A 20,024-nucleotide genomic window follows, 5' to 3' on the forward strand; every position below is an offset into this window, starting at 1 on the left:
GTTAGGAACCGGAATCGAAACAAGGAATCGGAATCGTTCAAATTCAAACGATACCCAACCCTAGGGCCAATACCAAAAAATACTAAAAGACAACCCTTTTCAATGTGGCATCAATTTCAACATTCTGTGGGTATAAAAAGCTGGTATTGTCAGTAAGTCATTCCAAGTTCATCATTCAAACAGCCATGAACACACGACGTCACTTAACGGACAAGCAGTGCCACCTGGCCATAGTGCGCCTTTGGGTCGGTGGCAGGCAGTCAGATGTTGCTCGTGAACTTGGTGTGTCTCAAAGTGTTATCAGCAGACTTGCATCAAGACACAGAACTACTGGCAGAGTTTGTGACAGACCCAGGAGTGGAGCCCCACGAGTGACAGACCGCAACGATGACCAGTACCTAAGGACCTATGCACTCAGACATCGTTATGCAACTGCCACACAGCTGCAGGCCCGTTTACGAGATGTGAGGGGTACTAGGGTTTCCAGACAAACCATTCGCAACCGACTCCACCACTTTGGCTTGAATGCCAGACGACCGTTGCAGGTGATTCCACTGACACCAAGACACCGCCGTGAACGTTTGCAGTGGGCACAAGATCATGTGACCTGGACAATGCAGCAGTGGTCTACCGTCCTGTTCACTGATGAGTGTCGGGTCACCTTGCACAGAAATGATGGTCTTCAGCGTTGCTGAAGAAGGCGAGGTGAGCGATACGCCGAGGTCAACATGGTCCCCAGGGTTCGCTTTGGTGGAGGAAATGCAACAGTCTGGGCAGGCATCACCAGTCAGCGCAAAACAGATTTGGTTATTGTAGATGGCTCAGTCACTACGCATTCTTACCTCAGAGACATCATAGAACCCATCATCATCCCCCAATTCCGCCAGCACACCCCCAACTTTCTGTTCATGGATGATAATGCTCCACCACATCGTGCCAGAATTGTCACAGCTCGACTTCAGGAAGTCGGAGTGCCTCATATGGTATGGCCAGCAATGTCCCCAGACCTGAACCCCATAGAGCATGTCTGGGACCAGCTGAAGCAGAGACTGGATGATCGTACCCCAGCCCCACGTGACCTGGCAGAACTGCATGTAGCACTTGTGGAAGAGTGGAACGCATTGCCTCAGAACAACATCATGAGGCTAGTGAGGAGCATGAGATGTCGCTGTCAAGTTGTCATTGCGGCAAATGGTGGAAACACCCGCTACTGACATTGTCAATTTTTGTTATTTGGGTCTATCCTTGTTATTGTCTAAATTTTTGGGGTAATAAATATTAAACTAATGAAAACGGTGTTTCTTCTCATTCAATATTAGTAATAGCAAAGGGAACTTTTACTTATTTCATTAAAATTCAGACCAAATAGGAAAAGCACTCATGTAAATAACAATATCCCTAACTTATTGTAAATGGTAAATGGCCTTGCTTTTATATAGCGCTTTTCTACCTATTGGTACTCAAAGCGCTTTACAGTCATAGACACATCTACCCACTCGCTCACACAAGCACACACACATTCACACAGCAGTGCCACGCACTGGGAGCAACTGGGGGTTCAGTGTCTTGCTCAAGGACACTTCGGCATGTGGCACATTCCGGGGATCGAACCACTAACCCTCTGGTTCGTGGACAACCCACTCTACCTACTGAGCCACCTACTGAGTAGTGTAATTGCTTAATACCATGGTATGTGACTGCTTGTGAATATATATCTTGGGTTAAAGAGCGTTGTGCAATAATGTACATTTTGAATGCAATATTATTTGCATATGCTCATGAAGAAAATTTAGAAATGCACTGCATTAGTTTTGGAGACTGAAACAGGGGCCAAAGGTGGTTACGGTGTTCATGTGCTCCCCCCCCCACTTTTAAAATTGCTGCTCCACCCCAGGGTATATACTTCATAAAATATTAGCTTTAGATCAGGGATGGGCAACTGTTTTTCATCAACACTACCAGAGGACCGCACACTTAACCAGATATGATAAAACTGCCATTTTAAATATCTTTGTGTGTGTGTGTGTGTGTATATATATATATATATATATATATATATATGTTTATTGAAACATATATATGTTTATTGAAGCAAACTAAAAATAACCACTTACTGTGATTTTTTATTTTTTTTTCAGTGCAAAGGGCTCATGAAAATAAAACATACAAATCACCATCCACCTCAAGGATGGCAGAAAGCTTCAGAACAGTAGACTAACATTAATTGCAAGAACTAATTCGTGCATTTTTACACTAAGAAAGAGTTTAAAGCCCAAGTTATGCTTCGGCGTTGACACAGCGCGAGGGCGCGTACGGACCTATTGCGTCCTTGCGGACCCCCGTGCGTCCTACGCAAGGGCCAGATGTGCACCTCCCAAAAATCCTCGACGCGCGTCGAGGCGACGCAGCAGCAACGCAGCAGCAACGCAGCAGCAACGCAGCGGCATTGGCTGTGATTGGTCCGCTAACTACATCCGCTGGAGACCGCTTTTCCGGTTTCCACTCATAAACATCATTGTCTCCTTTGTCGTGCCCTAATTTGCAATAGAAGTATTTCTTCCTCTGCTTGAATAATTTGGAGCTCCAACGCCAGTCTCTCTGTCTTGGTGTCCATCGTACACTGTGACTACGACAATAACTATACGATTCGAGATACGTCACAAGAGTCTTGGTCGGTCGGTCACAAAAAATCATAGCGCCCTCTACCGGTGTGGCATGCATTTCGACACGTAAACCCCACGCAGAACCATCACGGTCTCACGACTGCGTCCAAGCAACTGCGTGGCCATTGCGTGACCATTGCGTGATCACTACGCGGAAGCATAATCTAGCCTTAACAGTTGCCCTGTATACCCACGCTATCTCACCACTATCAGTAGCAGCCCTACTGGTTCTTGTTTAATGAGTTATTTTGATTTGAGGTTGGCTATGATAGCAGCCCTTCCAGCTTCAGTATACTTCTCGTATTTAGCTTTGTGCAACGTGCTGTAGTGGCGACTTAAATTGAAATCTTTCATGGAAGATAGTGCCTGCATTGGAGGCGCTATCTAGTGGCCAACTGTGTCATTACAACTGATTCAGTGCCACAGAGGACACATTTTCATAATTTTCAAAAATGTATCTAAGGGCCACTTCGAGTGAGGTCGCAGGCCGTGTGCGGCCCCCGGGCTGCCAGTTTCCCATCCCTGCTTTAGACTAACACTGTGCCACGCCATAAAAATTAATTAGCCATTAACTTTGTAATCAATAAACCTGCTAAAGTTCTTTTGAAGAATTTTCGTTATCTTTGTCCATAAATGATACATGCAAAGTTTGGTGAGAATTGGATGAACAGGCTAGGAGGAGTTGATTTTGCTTTGAAGTGCAATTTTTTCAAAATGGCGGGAAAAAATGGCAGGCGGAAATGGGAGTGACTTAGTCCCTTAGAACCAGGGCTATATAAGGAATCAGAGGGAGAAAGGGGAGAAAGAGAGGGAATTTTGTTTCTAGGGCACACGGCTCTTGAGATATGAGCCAAAACGTAAAGTGGCTTATTATAGCGCCACATAGCTATAGGCATGTGTATTGATACCTTGGCAAAGTGGAATGCCAGGACTTCTACCAAGTTACTAGGTCTGATGCTTTTCGCCCTTGCAGTTTGTCCTGGGCAGACACTCTTAGCTAAGCAGAATAAGATTAATCATTAAGGCAAAGAAGAAGAATAAAAATCCTGCAACTCCGTTGTATGGACCCCTAAAAGTCGAAAGAAAAACAATAGGGATCCTGCAATGTCATTGCATGGACCCCTAACAATAGGGATCTTGCAATGTTGTTGCATGGACCCCAAATAATGATGATTTGTTTGTTCAGTACAAGTCCAAACAATAGGCCCATTATCAGCCAGCAGTGGCTTCAGTATAGGACTCTGTCACTACAATGATAGTAGAAGCAAAAACAGCATCTCCCAGCATTTGCCCAATGCAAATAATTCAGGGACAAATGCACAACAAGGGCTGGCCAAGATGCTATCACTATTATGTTACCTCCTGCAGACAGAAGACATAAACTTTCCAGTAATGATTCTGTTTGACTCTTTTACTGTACCTCAATCCTCTTATCCAGATCTTTACATTCCTGCACTAAACAGTCTTTGGTGCCATACAGGAAATATACCGCCTAGAAAAAGAAGAAAGTAAACATTAATTAAAAGCTCTTGGATGTCTATGTCTATGAGGTAATTGCCTTAATATTTCCAAATGTGGTAAATATCCCCACATCATGATTTCTGTATGCAAACTAATGCTTCAGACCTTGTTGATGAGTCGGCTGGAGAAGAAAGAAGGGGTTTTTTCACGGTGTGTGTGGAAGTTGAGGGCCATCAGTGCGTCTGGGCCCACAGAGAAGTAGTTGTTCATGGACAGAACCTAAGGAGGATTTATGTTAATGACTCAGTGGCAAATAAACACAGCTCTGTGTTGATTACAAAAAAAAAAAAAAAATTAACTCTCAGAGATCAAACTCACCTTTGGTTTACGAAAGTAGAGACCCTTTGATGCTACCTGCACTTTCCATCTGAAAATTGTTATCAAGGTCAGAAGGAGACTCAAAACAAACACACAGGATTTCAGAAACATACCAGCGAGCCAAAACAAAAACATTGGTAAAATCAGGGCCGGTTTTTGCTATGGGCAATGTGGGCGACCGCCCAGGGCGCAATCCATGTGAGGGCGCACGAGCGCCCTAAAAAAAAAAAAAAAAAAAACTGGAAACAAAACTCGCCAGTTTTCTAGACTACCGCTCATTTCCATGCCAAGTTAGTGGAGTGGGCGCTGGGGCGCCCTCATTGTCACGTCAACTTGCTGCTGAGAGTCATACGGGTTGTGTGTGCGTCAGAAGAGGCAAGGGGGAGAGGGGCGGGGGATCAACTTGCGACTGCCGAGGTTGGCAAGGAGGAGGGGGGCGAGGGACACAAACTGCTTCCAAATAAATTGTATTTCATTCCTAAAATTAACATAGACCCATACGTACATGTAATTAATTGGGTTATATGAAAAATGACCAAAAAAATAAAATAAATCTGTGCAGTCATCTACGTGACTCACGTAACTCCGGTTGATTGACGGGCGAACGGACGGTGTTGGCAAAAGGTAATGTAAAAGTTAATTATGTCGAGTCTTCATCTTCATCATGGATCAAAGTAAAAGACCAAAGAAGCCATCAGGTGATCAGTTCAGAAAAACAAGAAAAGAAGAAGAGGAGAAACGGGCAAAAGATAAAGGTATGCAGATTTCTATGAGTGACGTGAGTGACAGTAGGCACAGAAGACGACTGTATTTGGTTTTTAGTTTTGCCTGACTAGCAACTATTAGAATTGAGGCAATTGCACTTCACACCTGTTAATGTTAATGCCAGTTGTAAACAGGGTGAAAAACCCAGGTTGAAAAATCTGCTACAGTCTGAGCACTGAATTCAGATTATGTTAATTATCTGCTGTTTCTCTATGTACAAAACTGGTGTGTTATCATAACTGGAACTGTTCAGATGGTATTAGGATGATGCAAATCAAAACTATGTAAAATACGAAATAGTTGTATTAGTGCATGAATCGTTTTTTATGTAGTTTTTTATTTATTTATTTATTTAGCTTTCTTCAGGGATTTTTCAAGCATGGTTATTAGATCCTGTGATAAAGGATTTGTGCAATTTACATTGGTGTTTATATACTGTATTTCATTTATTTATCTTGTTGTTTCTCTGTTCTTGTTAACTTTTTGTATTTAAGATTATATATAATAAAATAATACAAATAATATAATATATTGTTGTGTTGGTGGCGGTCTTTTTTTTTGGGGGGGGGGGGGCGCCGAGGGATATTAGCATGACTTTGCTGTTTATCATGACTCTGACTCTGTTGTTAATAGAACAGCTATAACTATTTAATCCTATTTAATCTATGACCTTGTAAATGTAAATAATTTATAGCATTTATAGCATCTATAGTCAGAATTGTTATTATTCAATCCTTCAACATAGTTAGTGTTGTTTCATTCAACCTTTAAAACTATTTTATTGAAGAGAAGTGAGATTATTTTTCTTGTCCCACAATACATCTATATAATGACAGAATCACTCTGTAAAATATGGACCATTTGTAAATGTCTTTTGGTGCCAAATACAACAAGAAGCAGTACTGACGTCCCACCTGTCCATTTTCACTACTTCAGCATCAAGGATGTTACGGAGAACTTGCTCCACGGGAATCTCTCCAGCATACCCAGCTCCCCAGCCTAAACTGTTGGAGAGGTCATTTCCTGTCCCCAGAGGCAGGATGGTCACCCTTGGGATAAACTGGTCTTGGCCCTGACAAGGGAAGGTACAGGAGTAGCAGGATTCTTTTTAACTTGACAGAGAGATAAGTAGGCGATCAGCAATTAAAAGTAGAGACTTCCCACCTTTAGCTTCATAGAGTCAATGGCATCGAGTACCCAGCCCACCGTGCCATCACCTCCACACACCAGCACCCGGACACTGCCAGGGGGAAGAAGTGTGCACAGCTGGAGAGCTTTGGAGGGAGTCAACTCAGACAGGTCAAACACCTGCAGGTGAGAGGAAAGACCAGTTTAATGCCAAAGACAAGCTCAGACAACGCTTTGAAAAAAGAAGGATGACATTTTAATTTTAATCTAACTGAGACAAAGCTGCAGACTTACCTGCACTGGGTTAAGAAGGGTGCGAAATTCTCCCAGCAGAACCTCGCCCATGTTGTTACCGCTACGTGTGTTGGCCAGGACCAACACTGGAGTCCAGCCACTTCCACAGGAAGACCCCAGCTGCAGGAACAGAACACCAACTAATTTTTAAAACAGCCCTGGAACAACACATACATTCAAATCAATTTTATTTATATAACGTCAATAACAATGCAAATCGGCATAAGGTGCTTAATAAAACCAGGTCTGAAACCCCGGCCTGAAACCCCCAGAGCAAGCCTGAGGGTTTCAGGTAAGGCAAGGCAAAGGCAAGGCAAAGTTTATTTCTAAAGCACATCTCAGTTGAACCAAAGTGCTGTACAGGCAGAAAATTATAAATAAATCAACAATCCCCGGTTAATATAAAACAAAAAAAAATGCAATAAAACATCAAATAAAACACATGTAAAACTGTCAATTACAAAAAAAGGCCAGTAAGAAAAAGTGGGTTTTCAACAATGATTTAAAATCATTAAAATTGGGGTCACCACCTATCCTTAATTTCATTGTACCACAATTACAAATAAAGACATTCTATTCCATTGCTCCTGTTTCTGAGCCTGGATCTAGGGAGGTCCAGTAGCAGTTAGTCTGTTGATCACAGAGCTCTGGGCGGAGTATGGCGAGTAATTCAGACAGGTAAATGGTAATGGTAAATGGCCTTGCTTTTATATAGCATTTTTCTACCTATTGCACTTTCTATAGCACTTTACAGTAGTACAGCATCTACCCATTCACTCACACAAGCACACACACATTCACACAGCAGTGCCACGCACTGGGAGCAACTCTGGGTTCAGTGTCTTGCTCAAGGACACTTCAGCATGTGGCACATTCCAGGGATTGAACCGCTAACCCTCTGGTTCGTGGACAACCCACTCTACCCCCTCGCAGGTAAGATGGTGCCCGGCCATTAAGACACTTAAAAACTAGTAGTAAAATTTTAAAATGAATTCTAAAATGGACTGGAAGGCAGTGTGGATGCCAGTACCGGTGTAATGTAATCTTGTCGTTTTAAAAGAGTGAATTATCCTCTCAAAATCATGTGTGAGGAGGTAAGACTTTACTTAGAAGACTTTACTTGACTACTAAACTAATCTGCTTGTCAAATTTAAAAGTGGAGTCAACATTCACGCAGAGATTTCTTTCGAAGGTGATAGTAGGATGCTAGAGGGCCGATGTCACTGTCAAAACCATCTAAGAGAACTGGGTGTCCAAATAATATAATTTCAGTTTTGTTTTTATTTAGTTTAAGGAACTTTGCCTCCATCAATGACTGTACATCCTTCAGAAAATTCAGTAAAGCCTGTATAGAGATATTGCTGTTTGTCTGTATTGGCAGATAAATTTGTGAATCATCTGCGAAACAATGAAAGGAGATATTTTTTTAAAAAAAGGACCCCAAGGGCAGCATGTACAATGAAAAAAGGATGGGTCCCAAAAAAGACCCATGAGGAACACCACAGCTAAGAGGGGATGCTGTTGAGGAATACTGGCCTAGCTGGACAGATAAAGTCCTATCTGATAAATAAGATCGGAACCATTCCAGGGCTGTGATCTACTGTGTCGTAGGCAGCAGTGAGGTCCAAAAGAACTGGAACAGCAGAGTTACCAGAATCAACAGTTAAAAGCAGGTCATTACAAACTCTTAAAGGGCGGTCTCTGTACTATGGCACGATTCAAAAGGAGAGAAACATCTGTTCAAAATGCTCAGAACCAACAGGGCATAGAGGGGAATCAGCATGGTCTGAGGCAGAGGGTGAGGAGAAGGACCTGACAGCATCTCGTCTTTTCAAAATGTAGCTTAGGTGAAGGCACAATAGAAGTGGAACCACAGGGATTTATAAGAGAGTTAAGAGTGTTAAAAAGAAATGGAGGTTTGTGGCTATTATTGGATACAAAATTAAATAAAAACTGGCCGTTTTAATGGCTCTCTGGTACTCCAGTATAGCCTGGCTCCGCCTGCCTACGTACTTCCGCTCATTTACATTCCCTACAGTACTCCGTCTGGAATAGAGAGCCGAAGTCCCGCCCCTCTACTTCCGGGTTATGGGACCTATCTTTCGAAAAAATATGAACGGCAGTCTATGGAGAGATCATAATTATTTTCTGGTCCCGATCGAATTGTGGCATGAATTTCACATATGATGTGTGTGAATTTAAAAGATAATTTTTCACGTCAAGAGATAAATTATTTGACGTAAATAAGCTGAACAACATTAGGTTTTGTATGAGATCGCTTAGTGAACTACATCTCTCGTCTCGAACAATGTACGTAACTAGAGAACTATGGCTGTCTCCTTGTTGAGCTTTACCGTCTTCTTCCAGGACGAAGGCAGAAGCATCAAACAAGGTGAAAATCATTATAAATCGGGTCATGTCGAGAGCTGTAGTTACACGAAGGGAGTTTTGGTCGGTTCTGTACGCGCCAGCATGCGGGACTTGTAGTTCGTTTAATTACGTATTTTCCATAGCGTTTTAGTTAACTATCTTGCGACAAACTGTGACATTCTTGACATGTAAAATCATTTTTTATTCTGAAAAACAACATATGTATAATCCAAGGCACAAGTCGATCGGGACCAGAAAATAATTTTCTTTCGCCATAGACTGCCGTTCATATTTTTTCGAAAGACAGGTCCCATAACCCGGAAGTAGAGGGGGCGGGACTTCGGCTCTCTATAGCTTGATCTGCTTACGTTTACTCCGGCCAACTGGTTGGCGAACCAATCAGCGAACAGAGGGCAGGTCTGAGAGCGATTACGTTTCAGTTGCGGGCCGAGTTTGAAATGTTTACACGAACAATGGCGACGGAGACGGATATACTCGAAGCCATTCGCTCCGTTGTGGATATGCTTCCTGGCATTACAGTACTTAAAGGTGCAGTAGGCAGGATTGCGAAGATCCAGGACTTAGCCAAAAAATTTGAACATCGACAACTTCTCAGTCCCTCCCCACTTTCCGCTAAAGCCCAAAAAGGTCTCGCAAGCCCCTCCCCCCACAAGGGAGAGCTGTGCACGATAGAGCGCGTGCATATTGGCCCTGGAATACTGTGCACGAGCAGAGAACCGAGAGAGAGCGAGTAAACAAACTAGCATGGAACACACCGACGTAGTTTTTATAATACCCTTCGTTATTGCTAAATAATTTTAGGTCAAAATATTTAGCAATAGTCAACTTTAGGACAAAACCATGGTTAGGATGTTTCTGAAAGTAGCCTACATCGGTGATGTTTGCTATCAGTAACAGTTAGAAGCATTCATTGTGGCGTTTTATTCCACAGTTTAGATTTATCAATTTGCTATGTGGAAGATATATGACCGCTACCTGTTGATGTGGTTAGACGCTGAGAGTGAAGCTGAGGCACAGGCCTCAGACGAGGATTACGTCCCGGCTCCTTCTACACGCCCACGGACAAGTGGTGCGAGGTGGTGGAGGGAGGGGAGGGCGCTATGAAATGCGTGTCCATGAGCAGTGATTGACACTCTGTTAGATACACCCCTGGACTTGATTGGAGCATCTGGATGTGGAGCGGTGGATGTCTTGCAAATTGCGCTACAGGCTCTAGGAGGGGCCAGAGGAGCCGAATTTTTTTTTAAATGACCTGCTTTATGCAATTATACTTGAACATAGGGTCAGTTTCAGCAAATATGACACAAAGTTAGTTTTATAAAACTTGCCTACTGCACCTTTAAGCCGCAGCAAGAAGATTGTCTTGTAAGTTTTTTCCTGAATTGCAATGGGGGATGGTAGAGTAGCGATTTGTTTACTTGTTGCGTTCTTGAAAGCGGAAGTGCGAGGCAGTTACCAAACGTTAGTGATTGGTTAAAGGAACTCCAATGATTTTAAACCTCAAACTGTGCCCTCCCACCAGGAAATAAACGTTTGCCAATGGATCTAGGCCAGACTCTCTGCGAAGTCAGAGAGTCTGGTATCCAGGCTAACTCCAGTAGACTGTTTCTCAGAATGTCCAGTGAAACCTGAAGGTGATCCTTCTTCCATTTCCTCTCAGCGCGTCTAGAAGCGCGTCTGAGAGTGAGAGTGGTATCATTAAGCCACGGTTCCGTTACTGGCTTGGAGCATTTAATCGTGAAAGGAGCCACCATGTCCAGTAACTCAGTACAAGCAGAGTTAAAAACTGCTATAAACTCATCTGGGCCGAGATCACAATAGTAGTCCCGTGTATGGAGCACAGAGTCGTTGAAAGCTGAAGAGAACTGTGACGCAGTCAAAGGGTTAATCGTGCTTGGCACATAACAGTAAATAACACAACAAAATGGTCAGAAACACATATGTCACAAATCCCACTGACAGATAAATTCAGGCCAAAGGACAGCACAAGGTCCAATGTGCATTCTTTTTCATGTGTGGGACCAGTGATTGATTGAGTGAGGTTAAAAGAGGCAATGAGATTCAGAAAACCTTTGACCAGGGGTCTGGATTCACAGGAAACATAAATATTAAAGCTCTAGGTTTCAGACCAGATTTTGTCATCAGGAATGACTCAAAGGCTGACAACCCAGTCATAACTCCAGCACCTTGCTGTACTCATCTGGGTGTTTGCGGCGCAGCTTATTGACTCTGTAGAGGTAGTGAGGAGGTATGATGAGGCTGTGGAACTCTCCCATGTCACACACATCTGCATCCGCCAGGCTGTCCATGCAATCATCATGGACAGTGGTCTGACACCACACACACCTGCGGGAGGAACACAGAAATGCTGACAAATGATGATTCTGCTGAAGGAAGCAAGACCATGAAGCTATTCAGCCTTAGCAGACGGGTTAAAGTGTCATTACTATCAGGATGAGCATGGTAATTTATCTGACAATTAGAGATCATCGTGGAGAGTAGCAGCAGTGCAACAGTGTAAATTAAAATTAATTTAAATGTTGAACTGTAATGCTTTGACCTCTTGAACTCAAGGCCTCTTTCCTCTTTCTCACATTCAAAAATGACATGCCCAAAAATATTATAAAAATAACTAATATATCCGAGCAGCAACATGGTCCGTTTGTATAACTACTGCCTCATAATATGGCACAATTGGGAGCCTCGTTATGTGCACCTGAGCAGTAAGGTTCTCTCTAGATAAATATTCATGTAGAGAGTTTCTTCTTTTTTTTACCAAACTAGGTAGGTCTGTGAGAACGCTGATAACGTCCTCCTACACATTATATGCGACTGAAAGTCCTACCTAAAGTCGCAGAGCTTCGGCTGGGTCCCGCACTGTTGCTTACACACGGCACAGTAACTGGCCAGAGGTACATTCCCACGGACCCAGCGGTGCTCCATGGCTTCGTCAGGGCTGCAGGAAGCCATGATCTCCTTGCACGGCAGGTCCCTGTCGGCGCGGCGCAGGCACTCCTCGTCTGCGCACACCCCACAGCAGTCACAGAAAGCCCCTTGCAGGATGTGCTGGGAACAGACGCAGCAGTAGGTGGGCTTGTTGAATAGGTCAGTGTAGTGCCAGCCGTGCTTGCTCTTGCGAAAGAAGTCCCTCATGTGCGTTTTCCGCTTGGAGCGCTGGGAGCTGCACCACAGCGTAATGATGACCGGAATGATGACGGCCAGGGAGGTCCAGAGGAGCAGCGTCCATTCCTCTCGGGAGCCGCAGTCGTCTTTCACCTCATCCTCCTCCATGAACATCGCTGCTACTGCTGCTGCTGGATGTAAGATGCTAATTAGCGAAAATCAATACAGAAGAGTGCGATGTAAACACTGAGCCAGAAGGGACGCTACGTTTCCCTGCGACACGCATGTTCTCACGTACATCCATCGGAAGCTGTCACTTAGGCCTATTTCTCTTTTTAAATAAATATTTTCGAATAACTCTCTTTAAACCGGAGGACAACGACGAGACGCTAGACTGAGCTACCACGCTAACGTAGCTACATTACTCACAGAGAGTGTTAGCATTTTAAGATAACTCTTCCACAGGAGAAACGCGCATGCGCTCATGAGAGGAAAGCACTAACGGAGAAGTTCCTGGTCCTCTCCTCTGGAATAAAGAATTTTACATTTCTATCATTTATTTAGGTAAAAGTACCAAAATAATATTTAAACATAAACGCAAAAGCCCTAAATTAAAATATTAGCTAAATGTACGTACGTACTGCTATTTCGTCGACAGAATATCCCATCTTAATGTTAAATGATCATATTAATGATCTTTATTAAAGTTTGGAAATTGACCAGTGTCAAATATTCAATTTCAACGAACACGGAAGTAAACACAAATAACATCCAAGCGGCAACCGTCGGGTCTGCGCATAGACTGTCTGAGCGAAGCCCATGCGGAAGTGCAAAAAAATGTTCATCGAGTGACCGCTTGAAGCTGGCTCCAAAATTGGAGCAAATCCCCATAAAATGCCCAACTTTACAGCATTATTAAACATGATTACAGCCTGGTACAAAAACGGTTTTGGTCTCAATAGCATATTTCACTATTCATTACAACTATACGGGGTGATGTTTATTACAGCATGGATCCAGACATAATGTTAGTCCAGATGTTGAAACAAGGTTATAAGCTGCATTAGTTGTTGAAGTTAGGCGGTAATAATTTTAGGCGATCGAGGCACCATTCATTCATTCATCTTCTGTAACCGCTTGTCCTGCGAGAGGCGGGACAAGCGACGGGTCGCCAGTCTATCGGCTAACACAGAGACAGACACCTGCAGACACACAGAGACAGACAACCATGCACACCTACGGCCAGTTTAGAACCACGGTTTAACAGTGAAGTTAGTTTTAAGTTGGATATTCGACTGTGGCGGTTCTAAGGGGGGGGGGCAACAGGGGCTAGTGCCCCCGTAACACTGAGTCTGGAGGAAAAGTTGTTGCTTCGTTGTCTTCCGGTATCTTCTTCGCAAGCGACAGTACCTCGACCAATGAGATGAGCGGGGTTCCCGCTGTTAGCTCATTGGTCACAGAGCAGGAGACGGCCTGGGAATAAGTTTACCATAAATGTTCATATAAAGCGTCCTGTTATTCATTAATTCCACTGACATTTTACGCACTATTTTTGATTCTCACGGTAATACGGGACAAACGGCGTCCTGTTTCAGCTCAATGCGGGACGTGTACTTTTGTTTCTAAAAAAATACTTAACGATTCTGTTTTTTCAAGGGAGGGTTGGCAACCCTAGTTGTGTATTCCTCTCCATTGCTTTTTGTCTATAGTTTTTTATGCCAATCAATTATATGCAATTATCAAATATATATTATATATGATAATTGTATATAATTGATTATAATTATCTGAAACTGAACCAAGGCTGCACCTAACAGTTATTTTTATTATCAATTCATCTGCTGATTATTTTCTCCAATCAGTCAATGCATTATATGAAATGTTCTTATTGTTTTTTTATATACTTGTGTCTCAAATGTGATCTTTTGAACTATTCACAAGCATGTCATTCATTCCTCAGCTCTTAAACAAAAAAAAAAGTTTGTCGTTGTCCATGTTTTAAGTTTACTGTTGTTCCTTTTTATACTGGTCGCATAGGTAGCACGTATGTTTCACGCAGTCAGTGACAGTAAAGTAATAACTAACTGAGAAGTCACAGACACACTTGATTTGTTGTTTCTTTTGTAGATTTCTGAAGACAGACACCTAGCTATGCACAGGAAGTGTAAGTACTGCTTGTTTTCTTCTGACAAGAGGGCTCAACCATTCAAGCACTACCATTTAACACATGGAAGCTACACAAGAACTACTCCAATTCCATGCCTCCACACAGATTGTCTGTTCATTTAAGTCATTTAATGCTCTCAAAGTGCATTTAATAAGAAATCACTCGCATGAAGTACATGATGGGCAGACGAGTGGAGCTGATGAAATCCCTGTGATATTCAATTGTCCTCTTTGCAATTTTGAAGAACCCTGCACAGAACTCATTTTTTTTCCCATTTGCGCCAACATCTTAAAAATAATGAAAGTGTGAAGTGTCCATATGAAAACTGCATTTTTGAGAGCAATGTCTACTCAACATTTAATGCTCATAAATGCAAAGACCATCGGCTTCCCAGTCAGAAGCAGTTGAAGCCTGACATTGCCATGCGCAGCACACCTCCTGATTCAGATCCAGGCGTGTCACAAGATGTGCAAGAAGTTGAGGATTTTTCTAGTGATCCTACAGACCAAGACAACATTGAGGCAGAAGCTCAAATCGAAAATTTGGATCATTTACAGCATCAACTTGAGCATAATTTAGCCTCACTCTTTCTTAAACTGCAGGCAGTCTTGCATTTATCTGACATGGCAGTACAGGAGGTAATTCAACAATTAAATCAGCTTGTTCTTCTCTCAGAGCCCCTTTTGCGTAATGCCATTTAGCAAATTCTCAATGAACATGGTGTCAGTGACGATTCAGTCTTGAGAAAGTTTGTAAATTCTGTCAAAGAGAATAACCTGTTCTTGAAAATGACTGATGCTGGCCAGTCACTCTCCATAGCCAGTTAAAGAGCGTCATATTTTCAGAGGGAATTACCTACGGTCATGCCAGTTTAATACAAGCTCGAAAAAGACTTACAATCACTCTCTTATGTGCCAATTCTGAAAATGTTACAAACACTATTAAACAGAGCTGATGTTCTAGATAAAAGTTTTACATATAATAATAATAATAATAATAATAATCAATTTTATTTGTATTGCACTTTACATTTAAAGCAATCTCAAAGTGCTACAGGGCAAACAGTTTAAAAATAATGTAAGTTAAATAATCCAGGGTCAAACATTTAAAATTAAGGTTAAAAAATAAAAATAGAAGAAAGAAAAAAATACAATTTAGTTGTAGGCTTTTTTAAAAAGATATGTTTTTAAGTCCTTTTTAAAAGTATCTGTAGTCTGTGGGTCCCTCAGGTGGTCAGGGAGGGCGTTCCACAGCCTGGGGGCAGCAGAAGCAAAGGCCCTATCACCCATGCTGCAGAGCTTGGTTCTGGGGGTTTGAAGGGTGTTTGAGGTTGCAGACCGGGTGCATGAGGAAGTGTGGGGGGTAAGGAGTTCCTGTAGGTAAAGGGGGGCATGTCCATGAATGCACTGGTGAGTGAGGAGGGAGACCTTGTACTCAATCCTGAGTGGGACAGGGAGCCAGTGAAGGGATTTCAGAATGGGGGTGATGTGGTCATGCTTGCGTACCCTCATCAGGATCCTGGCAGCGCTGTTCTGAATGTACTGGAGTCTCTGGATGCTCTTGCCAGAGATCCCAATGAGGAGTGCTAGGGTGAGTGTTGGACGGAGTTTGGCGATGTTCTTGAGGTGGTAAAAAGCTGTCTTACAGAGGTGTTTGATGTGGGTGTCAAAGGTGAGTTGTGGGTCCATTTTAACACCCAAGTTGGTGACAGATGTGGAGAGGGAGATGGTTTGGCCAGAGAAAGTGATATTGGTGATGGTAGAAGAGCGGAGCAGATGTGGTGTGCCAACCAGGATGGCCTCCGTTTTGGAACTGTTTAGCTGAAGAAAATTGAACCTCATCCACGCCTCTATCTCCTCCAGGCCGGTGGTCAATGTGGAAGTTGGTAGGGGAGCAGAAGAAGTGGGGGTTGTCCTGAGGTAGAGCTGCGTGTCGTCCGCATAGCAGTGAAATGTTATGCCATGTCTGCTACTAATATTGCCAAGGGGAAGCATGTAGAGAGAAAAGAGGGTGGGGCCCAGCACAGAGCCCTGAGGAACACCGCAGGTGACGTTGTGGGTGTGTGACTTGGCTTTGCCCAGGGCGACATACTCAGTTCTGTCGGTCAGGTAAGAGGTGAACCAGTTGTGAACATTTTCTGAGAGTCCAATGGTGCATTGCAGGCGGTGGAGAAGGATATTGTGGTCTACTGTATCAAAGGCAGCTGTGAGGTCCAGGAGGATGAGTAGTGATGGTATCTGCTGCCATCAGGAGGTCGTTGGTGACCCTGACCAAGGCTGTTTCTGTGCTATGGCCAGGGCGAAAACCAGACTGAAACTTCTCATACAGGTTATTGAGTCTGAGGTGATCATGGAGTTGTGCTGCAACTATTTTTTCCAGAACCTTTGATAGGAATGGAAGATTGGAAATGGGCCTGTAGTTGGAGAGAACTTCTGGATCTAGGGTGGGTTTTTTCAGTAGAGGTCTGATGACCGCAGTTTTTAATGCAGATGGGATATGGCCGGCCAGGAGGGAGTAGTTAATGATCTTGGTGATGAATGGAGAGATGGCAGAGATATTTACCTTTAGCATGGCTGAAGGGAAAGGGTCAAGGGCACAGGTGGACGGCTTCTGTGTGGGGACATCAACATGTTGTTGTAGGTTGATGGAGTCTAGCAATTGAAGAAAATCAGCAGCTGGACGACATGAGGGGGTGTCGACATGAATGTTTACATCACCCAGGATTATGGTATTGGCAGAGGTAGTACAGAGTGTTGTGAGGAGATCAGACATTTCTGGGATGAAGGCAGAATTTGGTTTTGGGGGTCGATAGATAAGGAGAACAGTCATGGGAAAGGGGGGCTTACATTTAAATGCAAGACATTCACAGGAAGATGTTGTAGGCAGCGAGATGGGGGATAACTCCAGGTCCTGTCGGTAAATGACAGCTAGGCCACCACCGTGGCCAGTGCTGCGAGCTGCCTCCAAGTAACTGTAGCCGGGGGGACAGGCTTCATTTAGGGCAGAGTAAACCTCGGGTTGGTGCCAGGTTTCTGTCAGACACATGAAGTCAAGTCCTTTCTCCCTGATGTGTTCTTCAATCAGTGTGGATTTATTGTTGATAGATTGAGTGTTAAAAAGTTCGAATTTGACCAGTGACTGTGGGGTGAATCTCTGTACAGAGCGCAAAACATTAAAATCCACTCCACGCATCTGGCAGGGATTTGCCTCCCCACCGGAGTCCACAGTGTGGTATGCAGAGTTGCAAACAGGAGTGGACCGTCCAGGAGAGCCGCACCGAGACTGCAGAGTCGGGAGGCGACGGAGGCGTCGCTCGATGATGGATGGTGAGAGAGCGACGCGACCCTCTATGCATATAGCGCTTCCTCCGAAGGATCCCCGCAGCCTGGCAAATGTGGAGCACATCTTCATCGATGGAAGTGATGGCATGCTGTCGGAGTTGCTCGGCGGTGTAGACATGCTGTCGGAGTTGTTCGGCGGTGTAGACAAATCTGCCCATGTAACGTTAACGTTACAAGACAAACACTGTGGAAAATGGAAGCACGAACACAGCACAAAGCCTCGATCTCCCTGGAAGGTAGTCAACCGACTGACCTAGCAGCTGGTCAAAAAACAAACTCGCCGACAGGATGGAAAGAGAGACACTGTGTAGCCAAAAGTCCAAAAACCACCAGCTCAGTAACAGTGGAGCGCAGCGCACTTATCAGCAGTGAGTAACGTCAGCCTTCAACTCAGTCCAGGCCAGTAAACTTAGTCCTCCAAAAAAATAAAACCCACGATGGGGTAAAGTGCAAGAAAATTACAGCAATGTCAGGATAAAAAATTAAACTTAACCCTCTATGGCATGGTGTTGCCCTCAGGCAACGCACCACTTTTTTGGTCATTACAGTGGCCTTTTAAATTTTATTTCATTTTTAAAAAAATATTATGTCACAAGACATGTATCGGTCCAATAAAATCATGAGTAGAAGTGGGCTTGGCCTTTGTCTAGGCGGTGGGTCAAGTCTTTCAGGAAGCGAAGCCACATGGTGCGCTGCACCCACAAGAGGTAAGATAAAAATGTTTTTTTTTACTTATTTTATATGAAATAATTTAATAAACAAAAATGTATGCATGTACATGAACATATAAATAACCATATTTAGTTGTTTTAATACAAAATTAGTTTTTATTTATTTACTAAAATAGATCTTTTTTGTACGTTGCCTGAGGGCAACATTGTGCAGTTAGGTCACTTTGCTAAAGGCAATAATGACAAAAGCAGTGCTTCTCAACTCTAGTCTTTGGGACCACATATTCTGCATGTTTGAGTCCTCCCTGCTACAAAATACTGACACAAATAATTCAATTCTTATGGAACAGTGGCAGAATGTTATAACTATATCGATAAGGTGTAGAACAGGTAAAAATGGACCCCACCGGAGTTGAGAACCACTGGAGTTTTAGTACCATGATTGATCATTGAGTGATGACTGTAGATACAGGTCAGAGGTCAGTACTGTAGATAGAGTTCAGAGGTCAGAGGTCAGTACTGTAGATACAGGTCAGAGGTCAGAGGTCAGTACTGTAGATAGAGGTCAGAGGTCAGAGGTCAGTACTGTAGATACAGGTCAGAGGTCAGAGGTCAGTACTGTAGATACAGGTCAGAGGTCAGTACTGTAGATACAGGTCAGAGGTCAGAGGTCAGTATTGTAGATACAGGTCAGAGGTCAGTACTGCAGATACAGGTCAGAGGTCAGAGGTCAGTATTGTAGATACAGGTCAGAGGTCAGTACTGCAGATACAGGTCAGCGGTCAGAGGTCAGTACTGTAGATAGAGGTCAGAGGTCAGTACTGCAGATACAGGTCAGAACAGTTAAAGATACACAAATCACCAGTGCATTCATGGACATGCCCCCCTTTACCTACAGGAACTCCTTACCCCCCACACTTCCTCATGCACCCGGTCTGCAACCTCAAACACCCTTCAAACCCCCAGAACCAAGCTCTGCAGCATGGGTGATAGGGCCTTTGCTTCTGCTGCCCCCAGGCTGTGGAACGCCCTCCCTGACCACCTGAGGGACCCACAGACTACAGATACTTTTAAAAAGGACTTAAAAACATATCTTTTTAAAAAAGCCTTTTTTTTTATCTGATATGTATGGAAAGGAACTTGATGGCACAAAATAAACATTGTTGATATACATCTTGCATAATTTCCCTTTTTTTGTTCCATTTTCATTACAAAACTGAACTAGAAAACCTTGACGTTTTACTACCCTTGTTGCGCATTGTTGCCCTGAGGCAACGTACTGATTTCTGGTTTGGGGGGGTCGGGGTGTCAAATTTTTTTTTTGATATGTCATCAGGGACCCACAAGCTCTCAAAAGGTGGGGCAAAACATTTTTTTCCATAAAAAATAAAAAGTCATGCCATAGAGGGTAAAAATTGCGAAAAAAAATGAAAAACCCAAACAAAAACAAGCCATACAAATGACTTGATCTCCAAGAAGTACATCACCCTTGAGTCCTTGAACAAAGTCATCAAACATTTTCCTTACAAATTCACAGACAGAACTGACCAGCCCCAGATTGTCCCTGCCACATTTGCCTCTAGAGGTACGATTGGCGGTAACGGCCACGAAAACTGGGCACTCACAAGACTTCTCCCACTAA

The 20,024-nt window shown here is 43.4% G+C and overlaps 1 protein-coding gene across 1 annotated transcript in view; it reads right to left on the reverse strand.

Moving 5' to 3' along the window:
- Positions 1-13,264, reverse strand: part of dgke (diacylglycerol kinase, epsilon) — a 28,723-nt gene extending 15,459 nt beyond the window's left edge. Inside the window, exons 1-8 of the mRNA XM_084567572.1 lie at positions 11,926-13,264; positions 11,267-11,426; positions 6,690-6,809; positions 6,432-6,575; positions 6,182-6,339; positions 4,503-4,551; positions 4,290-4,403; positions 4,084-4,155 (exon numbers count right to left, since the gene is read on the reverse strand). Of these exons, the coding sequence (XP_084423698.1) occupies positions 4,084-4,155; positions 4,290-4,403; positions 4,503-4,551; positions 6,182-6,339; positions 6,432-6,575; positions 6,690-6,809; positions 11,267-11,426; positions 11,926-12,377 (1,269 nt within the window). The 5' untranslated portion in view covers positions 12,378-13,264. The remainder of the gene's footprint in view (positions 1-4,083; positions 4,156-4,289; positions 4,404-4,502; positions 4,552-6,181; positions 6,340-6,431; positions 6,576-6,689; positions 6,810-11,266; positions 11,427-11,925) is intronic.
- Positions 13,265-20,024: the final 6,760 nt, after the last annotated feature.

Source organism: Chelon labrosus, assembly GCF_963514085.1.
Source record: "Chelon labrosus genome assembly, chromosome: 2".
Taxonomy (NCBI): domain Eukaryota; kingdom Metazoa; phylum Chordata; class Actinopteri; order Mugiliformes; family Mugilidae; genus Chelon; species Chelon labrosus.